Source organism: Taeniopygia guttata, chromosome 5 (genome assembly GCF_048771995.1).
Source record: "Taeniopygia guttata chromosome 5, bTaeGut7.mat, whole genome shotgun sequence".
Classification (NCBI taxonomy): Eukaryota; Metazoa; Chordata; class Aves; order Passeriformes; family Estrildidae; genus Taeniopygia; species Taeniopygia guttata.
In genome coordinates this window covers 59321968-59346985 of record NC_133030.1, presented here as the reverse complement: position 1 = coordinate 59346985, position 25018 = coordinate 59321968, and the positions used below count along the sequence as shown (strand labels likewise).

General features: G+C 45.4%; 2 protein-coding genes across 2 annotated transcripts in view; one reads left to right on the top strand and one right to left on the bottom strand.

The window, feature by feature from the left end:
- Positions 1-627: 627 nt before the first annotated feature.
- Positions 628-11927, bottom strand: SIX4 (SIX homeobox 4). Its single transcript, XM_072930521.1, has 3 exons — positions 10843-11927; positions 8801-9489; positions 628-6413 (listed from the first exon to the last, which is right to left on the bottom strand). The coding sequence occupies exons 1-3, from the start codon at positions 11670-11672 to the stop codon at positions 5617-5619; spliced, it is 2316 nt and encodes a 771-aa protein (XP_072786622.1). The 5' UTR covers positions 11673-11927; the 3' UTR covers positions 628-5616.
- An 861-nt stretch (positions 11928-12788) lies between these two features.
- Positions 12789-25018, top strand: part of MNAT1 (MNAT1 component of CDK activating kinase) — a 116996-nt gene continuing 104766 nt past the window's right edge. The window contains exon 1 of the mRNA XM_002200599.7: positions 12789-12948. Coding sequence (XP_002200635.1) covers positions 12860-12948 — 89 coding nt within the window. The 5' untranslated portion in view covers positions 12789-12859. The remainder of the gene's footprint in view (positions 12949-25018) is intronic.

Below are 25018 nucleotides of genomic sequence, written 5' to 3'. Positions count from 1 at the left end.
GATTAGTCTGTTTGGATTTACTGTCGTTCATTTTGGCATCAAAATGGTAACCAGGCAATCCTGGTACTTGGAACACAGATCTGAAGTAATATGGTAATGTGTTTAAATCCTTTAATATCAGGGGAACATAACATTTCAAGCTGTTCTCAAAAAGCTGCCAAAACCAAGTCTGACACTATGTGAAACATTTTAAAGAAAAATTTCAACAACCAGGAATTTAGAAAATACAAGTACACCTACCCAAAAAAGCCCCTGACACAGAAAGCATGCCAATATCATGGGAACCACAAGTAAATACTGACTAGCAGGTGGAAGTAGATTTTAATAACATCTAACTAATTATGGTATAAATTCAGTTTGAGACACAAGTAGGCTCAATATGAGGTGTAAGATTTATGTTCTTTAATTTAGTATTTTAGAATTCTGACAAAACCCCCTCAAGTCAGCAGAAAGTCTCATTCTTGCTTAAATAGGGCGCAGATCAAATCCCTGGTAAGCACAGGAGTTCCTAGTTGCCATCACCTTTCATGATAAGTCATTAGAAGCCAAGCTGCTACTTCAGATTGATTTTCCAACTCAAAATTCAAAGCCCGCACATGACATCCAAACAGAAATATTTACACAAGATGTGTATAAATATAAAGTTTATTCAGTATAGTGTTTAGAAAAATAAGTTCACATCATCTCAGAATACAAATAAAACACTTAATTGTCCAGGCACAAACCCCTATTACAGTACAACAAACATACATACTTTAGATCTCTTTGGTTGGGTAATTAAGCACAGATATGTTTGATGATACACTCTGGGGCAGCATCACCTAACAGTGCAGTAAAGTCTTCTTGATTATTCCCTCCTCTAACGCGTACATTCCGCTTAAATTTAATATTTTTTGTAAGGCACAATAAAACCCATATTGGAGAAATAACTGGTTAGTTCTGGACAAACAGTACATGCAGCAAAAGAACAAATATCCTCTGAATGTGAATCCTGAAAGCCAGAAGATTCACCCCCTCCTTGAGTTCAGAAATTTAAGAAGCAAGTTTTAAATTATATGAAACATACAGCTAAGGTATAAAATATCCTTCAAGATAATAACTGTCAGGTGATACAGGAAGACTTCAGGCATCCTTGCTTTTAAAAATACCATTATTTTTGTTTTCAGAATTGTAAAATTACTATTCTTTCTGATGATTTGACATTCTCCTCAACCACAAGCACTGGGCAGTTCATGTTCCCAGAGCCCTGCACACATATCTCACACGATACTGGAGGGATGCACCCTCTTGTTCATCTGCCCTTGCTAAGGAAAGTGCACAGACACTGGAAATCTATATACATGAAAAGCTCCTGTGCACACAGGGCCAAATTCCACCCTGATTTATTTAACTGAAAATTATTACTGAGGTGATTTTGCATGATTTGAAATTAGAACCTGTCCATTACTGTCATCGGTCTCAGACTGAGAACAGTAATGACAGTTCCAGCCTCACCTCTGGGTGAAGCCACTTTCTGAATGAGTCTTCCTGAATCCACAGGTAGGGGAAAGCAGTAAATGGGAAGAGGTATATGCTTTGACAGACTGTGACTGTTTGGTTCTACCTAAGCGTCAGCCTTGTGCTCTGGTTTGTGCTGCCACTGTGTACTGGGCCAAATCCATCCCTGACCTAACACCAGTGAAATGAATGGACCATATTCCCAGCTGGCAAAAAAGGACATTAAAGTCAATGGAAATGTGCTAGTTCAGCCCAGCTGAGGACCTGGCCAATAGATATCTGTGATTTACATTGCTGAAATGTCCTTGCAGGTTAAGACCACAGGGATAATGCTGCAAATAGTCCACACAGAGCATTCAATTAATCGTGTTTCTGGTTTTCTGCAAAACTCTGGGTGAAACAGAGGCAGCTTTAATGAAAAGTAGTAAAGAAGAGAGGGGTTTTTAACATCGTGCTTTATAAGAATTTCCTTAGGCGTATTTTTCAAAGCTGAGTCTGGGACTAGTAAAGCAGTAGAATTTGGCAATGTTTTCTGTAAGATTTCCAGTGGACTTAGAAGTTACAAACATATGTGGAGTTGAAATGATCCTTTACTCTCATCCATAACAGGGAGGGAGGGAAGAGAAGGAATGTGTATGCCAGGTAGACATACCTTCCATTTAAACAACAGGATGTGATAATAAGGGCTGTCTGTGGGGCCTGGACACTCACTGCCTTCCCATGTGTGGGAGACCAGCATCCAAATCCCCTAAACACCACGTAAAAATCCTTGGTTTGGGAGTCAGTGGAGCAATGCCTTATTTACAGCAGCCAAAGATCTGGCCCTGGACACTTTTTGGGGCTTTGAGTACTGTCTATTGAGAGCAGTGAGCTTGCCTGCCTGAGGGCCACAAAATAAAAACTTACCCTTGTAAGGAATAAAACTACTTATTTAAATTTCTATTTTAAACACACTGTACCGTGCAATGAGTCTTTATATTGTGCATATGTACCTGCAGAAAACATGAGGTTATAACTACATTATCTGGAGGGAATGACACTTATTTTCAATGTGAGAAAGAAAGAAAGAAAGAAAGAGTAAAAGATAATAGGAAGTTACTCGATATCTGGAAGACTAGAATAGATTAATCTCACTTTGTCCCAAAACACTGCTTTTATGTACATCCTCCACTCCCACTGCAGAGTGGGAAGTCTCCTATTAGAAGTACCAGACACTCCAAGAAACGTGCCACTGTAACAACATACACAGTTTTTCACATCAACTGTGCTGCAAAGCCACAGAATTCAGAGCCTCAGTAACACAATGAACGCAAAGAAGGAAAAATTAAAAATAAAGTAACAGGTACTATTGTAACACCACAGTCTCTTCAGTTATGAGAGATGATCACACCAACAACTGCTCTGAAATATTCCCTAGCTTGCCTCCAAATATAGTCTGAGCTTCACAGACCAAATGTTAATCCACCATCAACTCCTTCAGAGCCAAGTACACATTCTCCATTAAAATGACAGCGATATGGGGTATTTCTAATTTTCCAAATGGCTGAATGATTCCATGCAAAGCACATACAGCTACTGTCATCACCATCTTAGTTACATGGGTGAAGAAGAGGTGGGAAACAGATTGCTCATGCTGGGGCCCAGCAAACAGATAAACAAGCGGAGGGTTAGGAGAACTCTGGACTATCCAATTCCCTGCTCACGCGGAGCTCCTGGGAACGTCAGGGAAAGTTGTGCCAGGGGAACATACAGCTCCATGTCCTGCCTGTGATAATCTCTGCTTTAAAGCACTTGCCTCAAACACCCTGTTTGCCTGGGAGCACATGGGGACAGCCAACTCTGATGGGCTGCTCCTGCCTGCAGAGCGTCAGCGGCTCTGTACAAGACTCTGTACTCTGCAAGTGCTCCCCTTGCACACTCGTTCTTCCCTTTTCCTGCCCTCTTCCCTGCAGCCCTGGCTCACAGCACGGACCCCACTGCACACCAACAGAGCTCAGCCTCGAGGTTCCACAGAAAACCTTGCAAAATACGCAATATAGTGCAAAACTACAACGAGAATGCTGATGCCGTGCCCACGGCGCACAGAAAAACCTTAATTCCCCAAAAGCTTTCCATGGAACCAGTAAAAATCAAGACCAACACACTGGGATATGCTACCTTAATTATCTTTCCTTTTCATTTTTTTTTTGTCCTTTACAAATGATCTTGGTCTGTCCTGAGCCTGATTCAGAGCCCACAGAAGCTTATGAAAACATTTCCCATTGCCTTCCAAAAGCTTCAGACCAGGCCCCTGATGAGGATAAACACATGCTTTAGTTGCTGTATATATTCACTTTAGGATAAAATATAACAAAACCAAACCCACCAGGATTAACAGCATGTCACTTTTGTACATCTGAATTCTTCTTATTATTTTAAAGCTTTAAGGATGTGCTTTTCCATGCTACAAAAACTCCTCTGGAGGAAAGGTTAAGATCTGTTCCACCTGCCCAGAGCCCAACTGCTTCTGCTGTGCCCAGGGAGAAAGGTGTGGACACCATTCCCCAGCCAGGCACGGACCACGGCTGCTGCAGCTCCCACCACAGCCCCCAGGCTGCTTCTCCTGGGAGGATATATATAAATACACACTCAGCTGCACTCCTGGATGGAGGCAATGCCCGAGCAGCAGCTGAAGCTGTCCCAAACATGGGGTTCCCTTCCTTGGCCTGCCCATCCAACATCTCCTGCTCATCCCACGGAGCCAAGAGCTTCCCCTCGGCACAACCCTGTGGTTGGACCCCTCCTGTCCTGCTGATGTGGGGCAGAAGGAGCCATCCTTGGCTCTCTGTACTGCCAGGAAATGTCACCCATGAGGTCCAGAAGACTCTTAAACCTTCTCTTACTCGTGCAAGCAGTGGGTCTACTTGCATAAGTAAGGCATCAGGATTTGGCCCTGAGGACGGATATTTGCAAATCAGTGTTTTTATTCCTCCGGCCACTGTGCTTTAGTAACAAAGATAAGGCCACTAGGAAGAAAGGCACGTGGAATTCTGTAAAAAATACACAAAAGAGTTCAACTAAATCGCAAATTACTAACAAAACAAACAAAAAAAAAAACCCCTGAACACAAAGACAGAGGGGGTAGAAACAGTGACCTCCTGGGTTTGTGAGACTGGGAATTAATTTTCTAGTTTCAGTGTGATTAACATTTTACTTTTACAGTCTATTGCTTGAAAAAAACTACAAAAAAGTAAAACCTTGTCAGAAATAACTACGCTTACTTCCTGCTCAAACAATAAAATAAATTAAACAGCCAGAAAACGTTTTCCTTTTCAATGCATTATGTCTAAGGTGAAAGGGAACATAAACCATAAATAAAATCCATTGTACTAATTAAAAAAAAAGTCTCCTTTATAAGAACTGAAACAATATTTACATTCACACTGGATAGAAAGCTTCTGAATTGCATAATTAGAGTTTCAAATGATGCTTTTTTCTGGTGCACTGACAAAATGCTAGCTGTAGCATTTAGAAACCTGTACATGATTGATGTGAGACTTTTGGTTTAAATGTAAGTCTGCTGGAAAAAAAGCAAACAAACCAGTAACAATATTAAGATTTTGTTTTGTTTCTTAACCTCAAACAACATAAAAGTAGTCAGAGAGGTATCGTCTAGAGTGCCTTAGAAATCTCTCAATGCCCATGGACTGGAAGTAAACAGAAAAAACATGTCTGCATTGTTTCTACCATTTTGGAGTGAGATTTTTGTTTTCGGTTTGAAACTAGGAGTGTATACTTACTGTTAAGAGTATGTTGTACTATGGAGAGTCTAGTTAAATTTTCAGGGTAGTATCTGGTAGCCAAACATGTACCCATTCCTCAGTACTTGCCCTGGCCATTTCCTTTCTCCTTTAATTTGCTTAAAAGAGAATACTGCATGCAAACTAAGTGTGGCAAACTAATTCCATTGCTGGAGATTCCTCTGTACATTGATTCAGACCACTTAAACGTTCTTCTGGTTTCTTTAAATGAAAAAAACCCCACCAAACAAAAAAAACCCCACAAACACCCCACTAGGTGTTTGTTAGGGCCTCAACAGGAGACTTATCTATTAAAACAGAAAGCAAGAAAAGAAAGAAGTTACAAGTCTTGCATAACTTCATCCATTTGAACTGTCTGCAGTTTGGCAAGTTCTTTTTTGTCCGTTTCCAGTTCTTCACATACCGTGTCAACCATGTTACTCATAACATACTTAGATTTGGAATCCAGCATCATTAAATTGCCAGTTGACTTACTCTCAGAATTAGGTAAGAAATTCTCTTTGACATCGGGTACGGCTTGCAGAACCAACCTGTGCTCTCTGCCAAAATCCTGGTGCACTTGTGCAGGGGGGTGGCTGACACGGTCTCCACTTGTCGAAACGATTTCTCCAAGCACAGGCTGAGCTGTGGAAATGGACAACAGATCCTGACTGGTGATGAGGGGACAGTTCTGAAGGGTTGCATAGTTAGTGTTGCTGATTGATATCACTGTAGAGGTACTGGTCACGGGTGAAGACATGGACTGGCTCTCTGAGATACCAGAGCTCAGTTCTGCAGCATTTAAAAGAGTTGGTGGAGTGAGGGAAAAATTATGTGAGGGCGTTACATTCACTAACGAGGAGGCCAGGGACTGGAGTCCTGCACTGGATATATTTTCAGAAGACATGTTGACGTTCAGTTGCGTGTTCTGACTGACTGGCATCAACTGAGAAAACACCAGGCTTCTTTCCAGTCCTTCTTGCTTGACAGATCCTACTGCCTGGCCCGAATTTGGAACGGTATAAACCACTGCACTCGGAGTGAGGGGGCTGAAGAAAACCTTTCCTTGCTGCACTGTTGAAGATTCAGTTGTAAAAGTTCCTCCATCAGATGTGCTGGGGTTTGCAGAAACATTACCTAGGGAAAGGGAAGAAAAAGAAAAGAAAAGAGAGATTACAGCTGGCAGAGAGTTATGCAGTCCTGGTCTTTTTTACCTTTGCAGTATACACATACACTAATATTTCATGTAACACTGTGAAGCAATTTTTGTCTTGGTGTAAAGAAATCAATGCTGTTAATAGAAGTTACTTCTAGAAGATTAAAAAAAGAGAAGTTTCTGATATATTAGATTAGGTATCTTTCAGACTCTCATTAAGGAGCAAACAGTCCCCAGCCATGTGACTAAAATGAATGTGCTTTGGCCTTCACTAGTTGCCACCACTCAATTTCCATCTAAGAATAGAAGCATGAAAAGCTATTAAAGATAGTTCAGTGACAGACTACAGCTTGCGTGTGGGAACTGGAGACACGTCACATGAAATCCACCACTGCTGGGGAGAACCTACCCAAGCCAACCCACACAGAAAACACGAAAAACCAGTAATTTCTATTGGTCTAAACAGGTAATCCTCAAGCACACAGCTCTATTCCCTTCCACCTTGCTTTATTGTGTTTTTCTAAAATCCTAATCCTACCACATCCACCACGCTGTGCAAAGTCACCCAGCACTGCCTGCCCTTGCTGAAAGCCGTGGCACTGCTCGTGTGATGTTGTAGTGAGCCAAAGCAAGGAGAGGTGGCCAGAGATGACCTGAAGTTGTTTTCACTGGACTTGCCATGTCAGTTGTCATTATGGTAATTCCTAAAATAAGAAATACTGGCTCTTGGGACTGAGTCCCACTTGCAACACCTCTCTTTCTCAAAAGCAGTTTAATTATAAGAGATTACAGTTAGACACAGCTGAATATTTTAGAATAGCACCAAAGATAATTTTTTATTTTACTTCACTATTAATTTCAGTTAATCGATTATGATTTTTTGGTATGCATACAAGTAAACAAGAATAATAAAGCCAGGTAACTTGAAGTTACTTGTCAGTGCTATTTACTGGCTTACTTGAAATAGCCTGCAGCATGCTTCACTTGGAATAGGCAGCCAGCTATACATCCAAGACAACCAGAACTTTTCCCTGCATCAAAGATATGGTGGATCACTCTCCAGTAGGCAATCAGTATTTTTAACAATGGGAAAAATGGTCAGAGAAGAACTTATTATGAATCTTAGGATTTTCAAATACAATAGTCCTACAATACTTAAAAGGACAGAACTTTCTCACCTTTGCTGGCTGTTAGTTTATGCCTTGAAGCATGTGGATTAAGTGGCTTTAGTAATTACAGGTGGTATTCAGACTAAATGTCTTCCCTCTTTAATCTTGCTTAAACTATGTGCCAATAACTTCCAGTGCCTGTGAGTGCCACATTTTAGGACCTTATAATTGTGCACCCATTTGAAATGTGGTTGCACAGCTTGAGTGTTTCTCCCTGTGCTTCAGCAAGAACAATTCACACCCTAAACACATTAAAATCAAAGAAGCATATGAGCAAAATTTGACTTTCATTATATTATTATTATTATTATTGCAGCTCCTGAAACCAGGGAGAATCATTCCAGTTTAATAATTTTCATAATCAAAGATAAAGTGGCCAATGAGTACCAAAGATGTTCAACTGTGCTTTTTAACTGATCTGCTTCAAAAAAGGGATCCAGAACCGGGTTTGTGCCCCCTGGGATTCTTCCTGGCCAGCTGCAAGATTCAGACTATGGTATGTTAAGACCAACTCTAAAGCAAACTTGGGGAGGAGCCTGCACACTTGGCACATGAACCTGTCATGACATATTTCCCTTGGACTGAGGGCAGTTTTATCCAAAGAGCCTCACATTTTATATCTACGAGCTAGTGCTTACTTCTATTATTTCCCTCAAGTTTAATCTTTCTTAATTATGGAACAGAAAATGTACAAGCAACTGCTTGGTCTTGTTGTGTCTACAGTAATTCAAAGTGTATTTTTGTGAAATGCCTTTGTTAAGTAAACAAAAAAACCGAAACAACCACCACAAGAAGAACGGTAACAATTTCCAGCTGCTATAATATTCATTTTTATGAACCTTCTCATTAAAACAATTCAGTGGCAAATGGGGAATATTTTGAATTACTGAAACATATAACATTTACAGATATTTCTGAAGACTCCTTATCACAGACTTCTGTGAACAGCATGAGATGAAAGGGGTGTAAATTACCAGACCTTCCATGCTCTTAACAGAGGTGCTCAGCTTCATCTAACAGTCTGCCCACGAGCATAACCCACTATAAAGGGAGGCAAACAGTATCTGTTCTGTGTGTGGCTATGGCTGAGACACTATGTTGATACCTTGGAAGAAAAGGATCACAGCTTCTAAAATGCTAAGTGTGCCTGATTCCAATTTTTTTCTCATACCTCTTGCTGCAAGAGGCAAAGCTTTTACCTTGTGAAGCTGCCACAGAAACTGGAGGCAGCTGCAGAGAAGAGAAACCAATGCTTCCATTCAGCAGCTGGCCATTTGTTCCTGAATTGGGGATCTGGACAATGCCATACTGGTTTATTTGGACAGGAGCAGTAAAAGTAACTACGGAGCCTCCATCCTGGGAAGCAGCAGTTTCTACGCCTTCCCTTTTCACCTCTGAGCTCGGTATCAATCCTGGGAAAGTGACTGGGATGTTGCTAGGGCTGAAGGCTGCTGTGGCATTGGGGACCGAAGCCTGAAGGAGTTTGAAGTCTTTAACATCTTCTGACGACGATGACGACAGTATGTCAGTGATGGACACCCCATTGCTCACAACACTCGTCGCAGTTTTGGGCGAATTTAAGGTAACAGTCTGCGAAGTGCCCACACTGAGTCCATTGAGTATGACACTGTTGGGTCCCTGAAGAAATGAGCTACCATTGAGGAAGACAGGAGAGGTACTGGCAGGCATGAGGTTCCCATTCAACAAGACACCAGACGAGCTCAAGGCTATTTTAGTGTTTCCAAGCTGCTGCATGTAGACAGGCTCCATGTGCCCGGGAAGGCTGAGGCTGGTAACGCCGTCTGATGAGCTGGAGAGTGGATGGGGAGATAAATCCTCCCGCCCCTTACTGGATTCATCTTCTGTGCTAGGGTTGCCATCTGACTCGCTGCGGGAAAAGATGGAGAGATGACATTGCATTACCACGGCACACCAGGATCTCTGCACCAAGGGGGACTTCTTGCTTTAACACAAGTATGTGAGAGTTTCCACGAACAATTTTTTTCTGTGTTTTGCCTTTACAAGGCACTTTAAAAGAACATTCAAGCCAAGGGAGGAGGTTTCTTAGAACACATCAAACTAAACACTCGCCAAAGGAGAAACTTTACAGACTGGGTTATGGAGTTGTAAATAAATTCCTCCACCCCGGCGACCGAAGGGGGCTGCCTGGGCCCCCCTCCGCCGGCCCGGGGTGCCCACACGTGTGAGACCGGCCGCGGCCATTTGGCAAAGCGCTGGGAGGTGAGGCAAGGCCGGGAAGCGCCGCCGGACCCTCCGGGCTCAGCCTGCCGCCCCCGGCCCGGGGGAAGGGGGAGACCCCGGCCCGCGCTGCCCCCGGTGCCGCGGAGGCACCTCCGGCCGTGCCGGGCGGCCGGGGGAGGGACGGAGAGATGGGGGGCGGCCTTTGTGCCTCCGCCCGGGGCTGCGCCGGGTTTTTTCGCTGACTGGTCCGCCCTCGGCTGCATTTTTCGGTCGCTCTCCCCTCCCTCCCCCCTCGCCCTTTGATGTGTCCCGCGGAGAGGGGCCGCGGCGGCACAATCGCGCCCTTGGTTGAGAAATGCCTTGGGGCCCCCTCCGCCGGCCGCTTTCCCTCCTTCTCTCCCCGCTGCCTTCCTCCCCCCTCCTCCCCGCGCTTTCTCCCCCCTTCCCGTCGCTTCCCGGAGGAAGGCGGGGGGCGGGAGCGGGGAGGTCACCTCCACCTGCCCGCGCCCCCGCCGCGGGGCGGGGGGAGCCGAGCCCGAGCCCGAGCCGCGGGCGGAGCGGGGCCGGGGCCGCTCTCCCGCCCCGCGGCGCGGCCGGGAGCCCCGGGAACCGGCCCCGCTCCCCCGCTGAAACCCGAGCCCGGCCCGCTCCCGAGTCAGGTTTCAAAACAGAGGGAGCGCCGGGACCCCGCGCGTCCTCCGGCCGTCAATGATTAACTCTGTCAGGCGCGACAATTGAATAAAAACAAGGAGCGGGGGGGAACAAACACCCCCGTCCCGTCCCCTCCCGGGAGTCCGCCCCGCGGCTCCCCCGTGCCGGGAGCTCCCCCGGGAGCGCGGGGCGGCGGGTCCGGGAAGTTTCCCCGCGCCGCCTCGCACGCCCGGGCCGGGTGGGTGTGTTGGGAACGAGGGAGCGGGGAGGAGGAAGGAGGGGAGGACGAGGCGCACCGAAGGTAAGCGCCATGTTTGCAAGGGAAGAAAGAGCCGGGAGAGGGAAAGGCAGGCGGGAGAGGGGGCGGGGAGGAAAAGTTTTCCCTCACCTTTTGGACTGGGTCTCGGAAGGGTTGCGGTCCCGCTGCCTGCGGTTCTTGAACCAGTTGCTGACCTGGGTGAGGGACAGCCCGGTGATCTTAGCCAGGTTGCGCTTCTCGGCGGGCGAGGGGTATCGGTTCTGCTTGTAGAGCTCCTTCAGCGCGTTGCGGGACTTCTCCTTGAAGCAGTAGACCGTCTCCTCGCCGTCCCAGATGGTCCTGGGCAGGGGGTATTTCCTCCGCAACCTGTACTTGTCCACCGCCCCCAAGGGTCTGCCCCGGGCTCGCTCCGCCTCGGTGTAGCGAGCTTTGTACCAGAGCTCCTGCAGCAGCGGGTGGTTGGAGGAATCGAAGTTGTGGCTCTCCAGGATGCTGTAGAGCTCGGCGTAGATGCCCTGGTGAAAAGCCACAAGCGCCCGGGCTTTCATCAGGCTCTCGTTGCCACGTAGCAGATCGCTCGGGGGCAAAGACCACAGGAACCTGGCCAGGCGGTCCAGGTTCCCACCTTGCTGCAGCGCCTCGCACACGCAGGCGACGTGGTCCGGGGAGAAAGCCAGGGGGGTCTGCGAGGAGGAGGAGGAGGAGGAAGAGGAAGATGAGGGAGAGGAGGCAGCGTGGTGATTCCTGGCCAGGAGTTCCGTATGGAGCAGTACCTGTTCCGCGGCTCCCTCCTCGCCGGCGGCAGCGGAGCCTGCATGCTCCATGGGGAACTGGGCAGCGGCGGGAGGGGGCGGCGGCGCGGGCCCGTCGGGGGCTTCGGAGAGCATTTCCATTACATTTTCCTCCTTGATCTCTACCGCGATCACGATGTCGTCCGTGGCGGGGGAGGCAGAAGACATGTTTCGGTTTGTTTTCCTTTTCTTTTTTTTTTTTGGTTTTTTTTTTTTTTCCTTGCGGGGTTTCTTTTTTCCTTCCTTCCTCCCTCCCCCCCCCCAGGTTCCCTTCTCCTCCTCTCCCCCCTTCCTATCTCTCTCCTCCTCCTGCTCTAGCCGATCAGGTTTCCCCCGGCCCCGCAGTGACCATCCGGGATCGCTGCTGTATCCCGGCCGCGCTCCGCCGCTCCCCCCGCCGCGACTCCCGCACCCGCCGCAAGACTATGTGGCCCCGCCCACCGCTGCCCCGGCCGCGCCCGCCCATTGGCTGCGGCGCGCCGGGTGGGCGGGGCTACGACGTCTCCATGGCAACCGTCAATCAAGCGGCCGCGCTCTTCTCTCCGCTCCCCCCCCCCCCCATCTCCACCTGGAGCCCCCGGGGAGCGGCGGCCCCGTCACCTGCGGCTTTCCCGGGAAGGGAAAGGGTTAACGCGCTCCCGGTGCTGTCTGCTGTCGTTACTGGGGCTGAGGGAGTTTTGCTGTGTCCGCTTCTGGGCCCCTAACTTCAAGAAAGTCATTGAAGTGCTGGAGCGAGTCCAGAGAAGGGTAGCGGAGCAGGGAAAGGGTCTGGAGCAAAAGTCCTATGGGGAGCGCTTGAGGGAGCTGGGAGTGTTTCTCCTGGAGAAAAGGAGACTCGGGTGTGACTTTGTCGCTGTCTGCGACTCCCTGAAAGGAGGCTGTAGCCAGGTGGGGGTCGGGCTCTGCTCGCGGGCTACCAGCGGCAGGACCAGAGGACAGTGTTAAGCTGCGCCAGTGGAACTTTAGGTTGGACACTAGGAGGAATTTCTCCGCAGAAAGGGCGATTAAACATTGGAATGGGCTGTCCAGGGAGACGGTGGAGTTACCATCCCGGGAGCCGTTTAAGATAGACTGGACGTGGCACTTAGTGCCATGGTCCGGCTGACACGCTGATTTTTCCCCAAGTAATTGATTCTGTGGCTCTTGTTGGTTAATTGTGGGCAAGTGTCCGCCGTCTCTCGCTGTTACCACGGGAGCTCCGGGGCCCGGACAGCCCCCCCGGCCCCGCCGCGGGGCGGGCGGCGCGGGGGTGCGGAACGCGCGGGGCGGCGCTGGGCGGCGGCGGGGCCGTTTGGCGGCGGCACCGGAAGGCGGAAGAAGGCGCGGCGGGAGGAGGGAGGGCAGCGGAGGCGGCCATGGACGACTTGGGCTGCCCGCGGTGCAAAACCACCAAGTACCGCAACCCCTCGCTGAAGCTGATGGTGAACGTCTGCGGGCACACGCTGTGAGTGGCGCCGGGGGGAGCGGGCGCGGTCCGGAACCCCGGCTGCGGAACCCCGGCTGCTCGGCGGGGCCTGGGGGAAGGGGTCGCTGCCCCGGCCGCTCCGGGGGTGGCGGCGGCACCGGCTCCGCCAGACCCGGCGGCGTTCGCCAGGCGGCTCCGGGCCGCTCCTGCCGCCGTTTCGTCCACCGGAGGATCATTGGCCCGGTGTGGGTTTGGCTGCCCTCGGTGCCGGCTCTGCAGTGGAATTCCCGGGGAGGAACCCGCGGGACATGGCTGAGATCGGGACACGCTCCTGTCCCGCAGGGCTGCCACGCTTCGGCGTGCGGAGCGGGCAACGCAGGGAAAAATACCTTTCCCACGATTTAAACATTTCTTGTTTAAAGCTGTGCTCGAGAAAAAAGGTGTTTTGTTGTATTATTGGAGTGTGTTAGTTCTTCTGAATGAAGAGTGTTTTGCTGAAGGTTTGATGCTGGTTTAAATGTTGGAAAATCCTCTTGCGAACCTGTGCTGATGGTAGTAGTAACTCTTCCCCGCCCCCCCAAGAACATCCATTACTTTTTTTCCCCATCTCCCGAAAATCAGACCTTAGGTATTGCCCCGCACTGGCTATTGCTGATTGTAGTCACAGATAGTCTTGCTGATTTAAGTCACAAATAGCCCGAACTCACTCACTTTCAGATCTGGAGACCATCCTTAGTGTGGAAGTTTGAAAGGCTGTACTCTAAATTCTTTCTGGATGTACACCATACAAGTCCAGTCCTGCAGTAGCAGCCATTTCTATATTTTTTATTTTTTGTCTTGTCAGCTTTCCTGTGATGTGTGTATTTTTAAACCACTTGTGAATTACATTGAAAAGATGCAGCTTGTGAGCTTTTGCTTGCCTTGTTACATTGTTGTAAGTGAACAGGATGAAGAAAGTCAGTTACAGGAAAGGATTTATCTTGTTATCTTAGGAAAAAAGTGTTATTTCTCATTCTCTTCCCTGCTCCTGTTCTCTTCTTTTGCCATGAAGGTGTGGTGGTGAGGGAGAGGTGGCCTCAGGAGTGTCCCTTTGGTGACAGCAGTGCTGGAGTTCAAAAGGCAGCAGCCCCATTTAGGCAAAGCTGTGCAGGTTTAAAATGATGCCTCCATCCTTCACCAAAGATCAAAGGAATGATCAAAGTGGTCCCCATGTGCTTTCAGACTCCTCCAGAGCCGCTTCCAGCAGAGGACAGCATGTCTCAGTTTGCTCTCCTGCTTTGCTTCTCAGTTGTTTTGGGCTTTTTTTTGTAGCTGAATTTTGCTTGAGACAATTAATGGTGTTTTCTGCTTTACTGGGTGCAGTTGCTGACACCGTGTTTGGGGTTGATGTTCTTGTCTTGCTTCTTGTTTCTGCACCCCAGCTCTTGTTGTTTGCATCTCTGTGGCAGAGTGGGATCTCTGGGTTTGTTTTGGTTGTAATTAAGGACTCTCCATCGCAATGTGGTTCAAGTGTGCCACTTTTCCTCTGGGTTTTCCTTCCAACAGCTCCCTCAGGGTTGTATATCTATTATTGTTTCCATACAGTGTTACAAAACCTTCATGCTGGAAGTTGTTTCTTAGAAATGGTTAATAAATTTCCATAGTAACTCATCTAGAAGCTGGAAGCTCAGATGAACCACTTGAGAATGGAAGGAGGTAATTGACTTGTTCTCATAAATTCACCATACTTCAGTCACAAGGATGGAACATTTAATTAGCTCCCAAAGCAAATGAGCTGACATAAGTTTCTGGTGGGTATTTATCCTTATTCAATCTATTTTGATATTTAGCAGTTGTTACCATTGAAAATGCTACTCCTAATTTCCAATCTAAATTTATTTCCTATAATTGAAGCATGTAAGAACTCTACCATGAATTTTACACACTTGTGAACTCTTTATTATTTCTCTTTTATAGGAATGTCTGCAATACTTTGAGGGCTTTCTCTTTGGTATTTTTCAATCTGAAGAAATCTCATTGCTTCAGTCTCCTCTCTTCAGTGATTTTTAAATTTTTTTTGTTACACTTGGGGCCTATTCTCACTGGGTTTTTTTAAATCCTTTTCCACTTGGTTTGCATTTTGCTGGAGCTGAACATGATGTTCCATCTGAGTCCCGAGTACAACAGCCAGAATCAAAATTATTTTGTGTTTTTTTCATACCTGCATTTCATCCAGGCAGGATGATTACTTTTGTTTTTTTTTTTTTTTTTGCAGTGATACATTTGATTTATGTTGAGCATAAGCCCCAGATTGTTTAGCACTTTACCATTCAGCACATCTCTGGGCAGAACAGAATTCAAGCTTGCTTTCCATGTTATGTTGTACAGGTGATTATTATTATTACCTTTTCGCTCTGTTAAACAATTTGTTACTTCAGGTGACTTTTCCTTGCTTCAGTTTACTCTGGATTCTGAGACCCTCCATCCAAGTCTTTGAAACTGTCTGAGATTGCTCTCTGTTAACATCCTGATATTTTCCAATGTGTAGTCTGTGGACAGAATGTCTGGGAGATATTGGAAATTGTTGCTTGTCACTATAAGAAATCCAAGTGAGGCAGAGCAAAATATGAAGTTCCCTGCAGTAAGTTCATAGCTAAATAACTCTTCCCCTGGATGCTTTCTGTAACAGTGGAGAATGTGAAAAGATTAAAGCCATGTGAATGGGCTTACTACCAATTTTCTCTCAGACTGAAATAATGATAGCTTATCTCTGGGTGTGGGTTTCTAATCATCTCTGAGTACTTCAGTATGTTCTGCTTTTGTTTAGATTATATGGCTGTCAGTTTAAGAGTGTCAAAAGTCCAGTTAAACCAAAACTATATTGCCTGTAGTTGCTGTTTCACTACCTATATTGTCACTGTGTCATTGGAGGAAATTATATTCCTTCGATACTGTTTGTTCCTAAGAAATTGTGTGTTGAATCTCATCTGTTCTGTTATCTGAAATATGCAGGAGATAGTTTTTTTTTTTTTTTTTCTCAGATTATTTTGGCATCTTACCAGGATCTGATGGTGAGCTTGACTCTGATATGTGTTTTCCTGTGTACTTGTTTCCTGCTCTTTAGTGGCAGGTGCTTTAGTCCTTCTTTAGGTTGTTGGAGCTTAATGCAGAGAGCAGAGATGATCCAAAACTTCTTTTGTCAGTTTTCAAAGGGTAAATATTACAACTACCAGATTTGAAAACCTTGAAGTGCTCCTAATGCTGTAACCCTGGATATAGTCCACAGGTTTATGGACTACACGTCCATGGGTTTATGGAAGCTCATTAAGCTGTCTGCAGAAGCACATTGCCTTTGTGGTGCTTTTTGTTTGAAGTGTGCCGATAAATCTGCATGGAAAATTCAGAGCCGTGGCTTTGCTGGCTCGGGAGGTTTGGAGCAGTTGCTGTAATGCATTTCCCAGTTCTAGCCTGGGCTCCTGCTCCTTCTGCTGTGCTATGAGTTACATTAGGCAGCTAATCCATCTTACTGAGTGGAGATTGATGCAGAAAATGCCCCAAGTGCTTTGGCATCATCTGTTAGAGATTTTCCCTCTCACTGAAGAGTGGGTTAATGCGCTCCTACTTCAGCTGCGCTTGCTTGCATTGCAGGCATTCTGAAGGAATAGTTTCATTTTACCTTCAGTGCTGCCTCTTGGTAGTTTCTTTCCTAAAGCTTTCCTATTCTGTCAACTGTGCTGTTCACTTAATGAAGTGACCTCCAGTGATGTGATTTGCACTTGTGCAAAATACCTTGAATTTAAAAATATTGAAGAGCCTTTACTTGGCTGAGATGATTTGTCAGTGAGCTTCAGATCTTTGTTTCATCTGGGTTTCAGAAAGCTTATGGTTTTATCAGGAATTAATTTTATTCATTTTGTGACTCTGTTTTCCTTTCTGAAGAACTGTGAGAGTTGTCTTCTGTCAGCCAGGTTGTTTCCACTTTCATGTTCTTAGGTGGTTCTTGCCCTCTGATTACAATGAAATTAGAAGAGCCATTCCTTTTATAATAGCTTATTTTCCCCTCTCTTTTTTTTCTTCTCACCTCTTATATAGAAAAAGCACCTCAGAATATCTGAGAACTTATTGGGCAACACATGCCCTGTTTTTTCTTTCTTTTTTGACAGATGGTTACAGTGAAGGTTCTTCTTGCTATGAAATCCTGTGCTTTGGAGGTTTGGCTGTTCATTCTTCTCCTCTTCCTCACTTTGTTTGTTTAAATCTCATCTGAGGTAGATGCTATGTGTGGAAATCCCTGTGCTGGCTTCCCATCTCTTTTTTTACTGTGACCTTGACCCTGCCATCAGATTGGTTCTGGATTTTGGCAGCAGCATGCAGTACCATTTCTCCTCCCTCATCCTTTGTGTGTCTTCCCTTGTCCGTGGCTGGACCTTTTTAGAAAATTCAGAGTGGCTTTCTCCCCGTGCTGCACCTTTGGCATGGACAGTGGGACTCTGGAATGTGCTCCTGGCAGAGTGGGATCAGAGTGCTGATAAGCACAGCAGTGCTGCAGTGGAGATAAGGGATGGGCAGGTGGCTGCAAGAGGATGAAATTGGACATTTGGTCTTTTATAAACAACCTTCAGGTTGGGATTCCACTGCAGTTTGTTCCAATACAACCTTGCCAAGCCTTACAATTGTCTGAGTGGGTTTTTTGGAGGGGTTATTTCTTAGTAGTTTGTTTTCCTTGGTTATTGCTTCTTGACCAACATTGCCAAAAGTGTAACACCATGTGTTTTTGGCATCAGAGTCATGTTAAATAAGACTTTTCCACTATAAATCTTCCTTGTCACTGGGAGGGAGGATGATAAATTAGCAGTTAAAAGTTGTTCTAGGATGGGACTTAGTAAGGAAATGCTTAGTTCAAGAATAATGAATGTCTTTTAAAGTTTATTTTCTTAAGTATAACAGAGGTTCAAGGCATCAGATACTTGGCTTTAAAAAACTTTTGTGCAGGGAAAAGTGTGTCTAATTATGGAGCAATGCTTGATTAAAGTACTATAATGCATTAGTTTCTAAGGTGCACTGATGGCTTTGGCTTCTTTTAGAAGTTCACTCAAGAATTACATTCAAGATCCGTTGTGCATGCATGACAATTTTTGGTTTTTCAGAGAATTCCTAGAGTCTTTTCTAAGCATGCAGATGCTGGGTGCATGCTTGCCAATGGAGTTGTAATCCACCTGGCTTCACTTGAGACCATGAATTGTCTTTTACTCTGCCTGCTTGGATTTCATGGCCTGTGTTGAGTTTTAGAAGTCAGGTTAAGCATATCCCACTGATTTACTTACATAAAGAGGAGAGGAAATACATCCACCCAAACCTGCATTAAAAAAAAACGTTAAGGTTGTTACTGCAAACAGGAGTGGGAAAAGAGATTTATTCTTGGCTGTAAACTTGGACCATATGGTCTCCAAGAAGGAGACACAAAAATGTTAGGTAAAAAAGGTGGTTAATTGGGACTGCTGGTTCACCTTTGTTATCCCACTGCCTTTTATAGGGAGCAGGAAGGAAACTGGTGTGTAAAACTCCTCCTTAGGAGTCAGTCCTGGTGCTCCAGCTACCTGGGAGCCATCCTGGCTTGTAGGGAGAGGAAATGTGGGTGTCTGCAGACCAGCAAAAGCAAAGAAACTCCTTTTCTTCTCCAGTGTCATGCCAGCTGTTGTGCTGTCTTGGCAAAGTGTCTTTTCCAAGCTTGACAACTCTGGGAGAAAAGGGCTGAGGGACCAGAGCAGCCTCCACAGAAAACTGGGAAGCTCAGTTTCAGCTAGTGCCAGTTTGGTGGTTACAGGTTTGTTCATGTACTACCACAGTCTTAGTTGGTAGTTGATGAACTTGCTTCATTATAAGCTTTCCTGGTCTCTTTCCTGTCTTGGACAGACTTATGGAAAGGTTTCTGGGCTCCTTACTTAAATGTAGGATTTTTTTTTCTGCTGTTCCCAGAGGGAGATGTATTTATTTCTCATTAATTTGTTAATATTACTTCAAAATGAACACAGTGTGAAAAAGCTTACTGTCTCTCGGCCCAGCTTTGTGCTGCTCAGGGGAGACATCAGTTCACCAAGTTGTGTTGTGGGGATTCTCTAATCTGCCCTGCACCCTGTTAGGTGTTTCCAGGGATTCATTAAGGGGGAAGTGCATCCTTGGAGAGCTCTAATTGTGGTGTTAACAGGCTGCAATGTGAAGAAACAGAGGTTTCATTATTTGCCTATTTGTTGTAATGTCAGAAGCTTTTGGAGTTTTGTGGCTGTCAAATTCCCTGGGAGGTAGGAATAGGAACATCCCTGGTGAATTCAGGGGAATGGGGTCTCATGCCAGTGTGTGGGGCTGGACTTGTTGGAAAACAGTTTGGAATATTCTTGTTTCAACCCCTTCCAAGTGAAAGGATGGCTTGGCTTCCTGCTGCATTCTTCTCTGCAGTGTGGTTCAACAAAATGCCTTTCTTCTAGGATGGAGGGAAGCCCTGGAGACTGTGGAAAATAACATAAAACTGTATTTCAGCCAAGTGAATTTGAGTGAAGAAGTCTAAACTGGAGGTAGGCAGTGAAGATCTGTCAGACCTGTAACTTTTCATTTGAACATGTGGGAATTAGTGGGGCTTAAATATGCATTTAAATTTTATTTGGCAAGCATTTTTCCTAAAAAAATACCTTGAATGCAAGATATACAAGGACAATGATTCAGGGCTGTCATTTGTAAACATAAAGGTTGGCTGTAACAGATATGATTTTTAGGCCAAAAAAAGTGTGTGGGCTTTGGAGCACAAACAAGTGTGAGTGTGCTGGTTCAGCCACGAAGTGTGGATTCAAGATTTGAGAACAGGCAGCAGTCACAAGGAAAAGAGCCACCAGGCTTTGGTACTTACCAGACCCTTGCAGGAGCTGATCTGGTTTGCTGATCTGGCAGAAAATTGGCTTTTTTTGGTCAGTTAATGCTGTTTGTACAGAACTAGCAGGTTGAAGTGACTTGTGAATGGTTAGTCAGACGTCAGAGGGGATGCAAGGTCATCTATAGGAATCTACAAATGAGGTAGGAATAGGGTGGAAGGAAGCACTTTCCTGTGACACAACGCTAATTTAATTTTTTTAACCATTTTGTTAAGCTACGTGCCTTAAAAGTAGACTTATCTGGGAGAGCAAGTGTTGTATTTTTTCTCTGAGGCTTGTTTTTTTGCTGTTATTACCATATCACACCTCAGCTTAGATCCCTGGATGGTAAATCCTTGCTTGTATGAAAAGCATGAAATCTTGGTTGGATTAAAGTGGATTGGGACTACATGCAGTTGAAAATCTCAACCAGAACAGAAACTTGGTGTGGTCCTGAAAATGCCTACTTTGCTTTGGGGAGATAAGTAATGAAAGTTATGTAAATATATTTCATTCCAAATAATTTCCACCTCAGAGAGAATTCTCTTGGTTTCTTCTGTGTGACTTGGGAGACACATCAGGGAGGTTTTTACTCCTTTTGTCAGATCTGCTATGAGACTTTAACTGATGCTTGATTGAAGTAATTGCATAATCAAAGCCTGTCTGCTTCCTCAGAGGAAGAAGCAATTTTTTTTTTTTGTGTTAAGTGGGATGTATTCCCTCTGAAAGAAAGCTTTTTCCTGACTTCTTAAGGGAATAAAAATGTAGGTCATCTTTCTTCTTTGCCTTTTTGGAGTTATTGCTGGTTATATTAATTTGGATTAGATGCTCTTTGGATCCAATTCCATCCCATTAGTCTTCCAAAGTCTCTACAAGTTAGTTATGGGAGGTGATTAAATCATTGCTGAAATACCCAAGAGGTTATTTCCTTCTGCCATCCAGTTTTGACAGTGGATATTTGCTTTTACATTTGGCTCTGAGTCATGGTTTTGATACTTCCGATGAAATGGTGTTAATGCCTCAGTTTAATTCTTTTGTTTTAAAACTGGCATATTTAGAAAACTTCCTCTTTTCTCTATTGAGCTATCAATTGCCATGTCTGCTTGGTAATCTTGGTAATACTTCTTGTCTGCTTAGCAAAGCTCACAGAGCTCTACTCTTCATTCTCTGTAAGTATTTTTGGAAATTTAAGTTATGGTTCTGCTCCTTGTGACCTTGGCAAAAGGAAAGCTGTTGCTTACATCCTGTCTCTCCAGTCAGTAAATGGAAAAGTAAATTCTTTTTCCTTGGTTCTGAAAATTGTCTGTTTAAATCTGCAGCCTGGGTTGGAGACATTGCAAGAGCATGCAGTGACAGGACAGGGGGGAATGGCTTCACACTGAGAGAGAGCAGGTTTAGATACGTTATTATAAAAAAATTCTTGACTGTGGGGGTGGTGAGGCTCTGGCATGGGTTGGCCAGAGAAGCTGTGGCTGCCCCATCCCTGAGAGTGTTCAAGAACAGCCTGGATGGAGCTCTGAGCAATCTGTTCTGGTGGAAGGTGTCCCTGCCCGTGGCAGGGGATTGGAATGAGATGATCTTTAAGGTCCCTTCCAACCCAAACCTTCTGTGATTCTGTGGTCCTGGAAGTGGGTTTGGGTGCCCAGCTTGAGGAGTGTTCCAACATCCTTGGCCCCTTCTGGTTTGGGTGAATGCTCACCCAAATGGTCTGACACAGGTGTGGTAAATCTCTGTGGTGGAAACAAGTGCTTCCCAAAAAGAAGGCAAACACAAGGCCTGTTTAAACAATTTCATATTAGGCAGGTTTTTATTTTCTCTTTCTTTTTATTGCATCTACTTCATTTTAATGGAAGCCAATAATTTGTGGGTCTGTGAGGAAAAAAGACAATGGGCTTGCTTCTATGTGGTTGCATTACTTGTCAGATGTTAATAAGCCATATGCATAGGTTTAATATTTATGAAATTAAACAAATAGATTCCTGAGTCATTTTAGAAAGCATGTGTGTCTTGCTAACTGTAAATTCACAGCAGGGCAGATCCAGAAGTGCCCTGTTGCAAATGTCCAGAAGTGTCATTTGTGTGCATGCTCTTTGTTTGGGGCTTTGGTTGGTTGTTCCTCCCCCCTGGACAGCTGAAGGTGAAGTCTGAAGAAAAGCCAGGTCAACATTTTGGAAGTTGAATTGAATGCTCCACTGTTCATATCTGGTGAGAAAATAAAGAAAATTCCCTGAAAGTCAGACTGGCACACTGTGCTGAGCTTGCACTGGGGACACTTCAGTTTCATGTTGCTGGTTCCCTCTCTTGCTTTGATGATATGCAGGGAGCAGTGTATGTTCCCTCACACAGACCACTCTGGCTGCAGTAAAAGTCACAAATAGTAGTCCTAACAGTGATCTGAATTTTGCAAAGACATTTACTTGGTTTCTCTTTTTTAAAAAATATTTTGCAAGAATTAATTTTGATGAGACCAGATCTGAGAAAAGATCTTAGCAGGAGCTGCTGCTCTACGTGACAAAATTAAACTTTCTCACAGCTAAAGATTTTTTTTGATGCTCTGAAAATGATATTGTTGTTTTTTTAATATAATGTGCATGGGGAGAGAATATATAAGGAAATTCTTGCAGGTTTTTTTTTTTTTGTGTGGAATGTAGGTAAGTTTAGATCAGTGAGAACAAGATGGCTCTGTCACAAAGAAACAATGAGGAAGTCATCTGTGTGATAAATATTTTGGCTTCAAATTGAGAAACATGAGGTAATGATTTTTGCTATGCCCACACAGTCCTGCCTCAGTTGCTGTCACTAAGGTTAGATTATGTCTAAGCATTTGCATAATCCTGGGTTTAACATGAGCATGACAACTTTAACATTTTGGAGAAGATAAGTGGCTCTGCTGAGAGTTGGGAAACAGTGGGATGGGACAGAGTGAGAAGAAATGTATTTTGTTGGTTTCCTCTTAAGAAGGAGTGTTGAGGTGAAAGTTCCCAAGAATGTTGAACCCTTCAGTTTTTTGTTAGTTCCAAGAAGTGTGGCCAGACTGCCAGTCTCTGCCAGGGTGGTGAAGGAGGAGTGATGTTCCTAGAGAGCAAAAGGCAAGGGAGTGGTTTGGCCAGTGTTGACACCTTCAGACTGCTGAGCCAGAATGGGAAGTGTTGGGTCTAGCTGGGCAGGAAAGTCTGGCACTGGGATTAGATGTATTGCAAGAGCTGCCCTCAGAGCCAGGGTTAAGGAGGAAGATCTCTGGTCCCAGACAAGTACAGGCAGACAAATGTTTAACTTGTCTTACTTGCAGGGTGTCATGTGTTTATCTGTAAAAAAAAAAAAAAAAAAATCTTTGTGGGGATTAGGAGCTGAACAATCTGTAGTGTAACTAGTGGCTAGGGTAATCTTTACTGTGAGCACATGAATAGCCTTGTGTAAACAGAAGAGTCCAGATTGTTCTCGGAGTAGTGTCTGTAGGCTTTAAAAGACTGAAAAATAGTCCTTACACAGCCTGGATGGTGTCAGGAAAGACTGTCAGTGGCAATTGTGTAGTTTGATAAGCCTGTGACTGATGTGCTGTGAACTAGAAATGGGAGGCTGCCTTTAAACCCCCAAGAAGCCTTGTTTTAGGAAAAAAATGGAAAGTTATTTTTAGTTTTGGGGTATGGTTGTGTTCTGAAAAGGGAGAGAGGGAGGTTAACAGTACTGAGGGCAGTGCCATAGTGATGGGATGTTGCTGAACATCGTCAGCTGAGCAGGCTTGGAGGAATTCAGGAGCTGGAGAGAATCTTGTCTGTTCAGCTTAGTCTAGAAGTGCTGCATTTCTTTGAATTTTTTAGTTTCTACTCTTGCAACAACATTTTACCAAACAAACCCCTGATTTTTATTTTGTCTGCTTGGTTTTGGGGAAAGGTAATACAGGAGGTGTGTGCAGAATTAGCTGCCTTCACATGGACAGGATCTCAGGGATGTGTGAATGAAATGGCCCCTTGGAGATTTGTTTCTTGGGATGAAGTTAGGGAGCTCAAATTCCATGGGGTCTGGAGGGGAATGTTTGCTGCCAGCTGACAGATTTTGGAAGGGAGCCTTCTGTTCTGCAGGGAAGGTGTGCCTGGGCAGCACCTTGTGGCTCTGGGGAAACTGAAATGCTGGAGTTATCCAAAGGGGAGGCTGGCTCCCAGTCTGAGTGTATGGCATAAAGGAAACTGCAAAGATCACAAGGGAAACTTGCTTAGAGAGAGGGACTTGACTACATGAGAAGTTGAATGATGACTAGGCTAGGGAAGAATTTGGGACAATCTTGGAAAACTCAGGAAAAACTGGAGCTCAAGAAGTGTGTAGCAGGATATGCAGTTCTTGGAGGATAAAGGCATGGGGAGGCCATGGCTGTGGCAATCAGGGGTGAGGGCAATGAGTGTGTGTGCTGGAGCATTGTGGTGTATGGCTGTAGGTGTCTAAATGGAAATTAGCCAAGCCTGGATACTAAAGTCTTGGCCAGGAGAAGAAGAAGGGTGCAGCAGGCACTCAGATCCTGTGTGTTCCTCACTGGGCTGGAGCAGCACCTGGGTGTTGGAGTTGTTTTACAGAGCCCTGGGGTGGAGTTGGCAGAGTTCCTGGGGTGCAGTGTTTTGTAGGGGCTCTGCTGTACCCATGGGATGACCCTGTGGAAGGGCAGGCTCTGTGCAACTGGGCTTTGGGCAGAGGAAATCCTATAGAGCACTAATGCTAATCACTCTCAAATCAGGAATGTGAAATTTGGGCATGCTTCAAGCATTAATTATAGTGGCTTAATTTCCTTATCTGGTAATGTGGGGATAATGCTACCTCATGGTGGTTTTGAGAAGGTCAGTTATTTAATGCTGACTGTGCATGCCAAAGAAAACTGGAGAGGGGGAGAAAAACAGTAAAACGTGTTGAAGCAGGATTTGAGCAGCGTAGAATAAACAAGGTCTGAGGATAAACTGGCATTGGCTCTGTGTGTTAGCTGAGTGTTGCCTATCCAAAAGGCTGAAAGAGGTGGGATCCTAACAAACTGGAAAGAGGTGCCTGGCAGGCCATGGACGTTAACTGTAAGGAAAACCTGTAATGCCTGGGCCATATATCATGCAGGTTGTTAGAGGAGTAACATCCCATCCAGGCCTCTACCCCGCTGCCTGGCTTGGTTGACACGAGGTAATGGGTATTGAGGGGAGGAGCTGAGTAGCAGCCTGATTGCATAAGCCTTTTTTCCAAAGGATACTGGCTAGCACAAT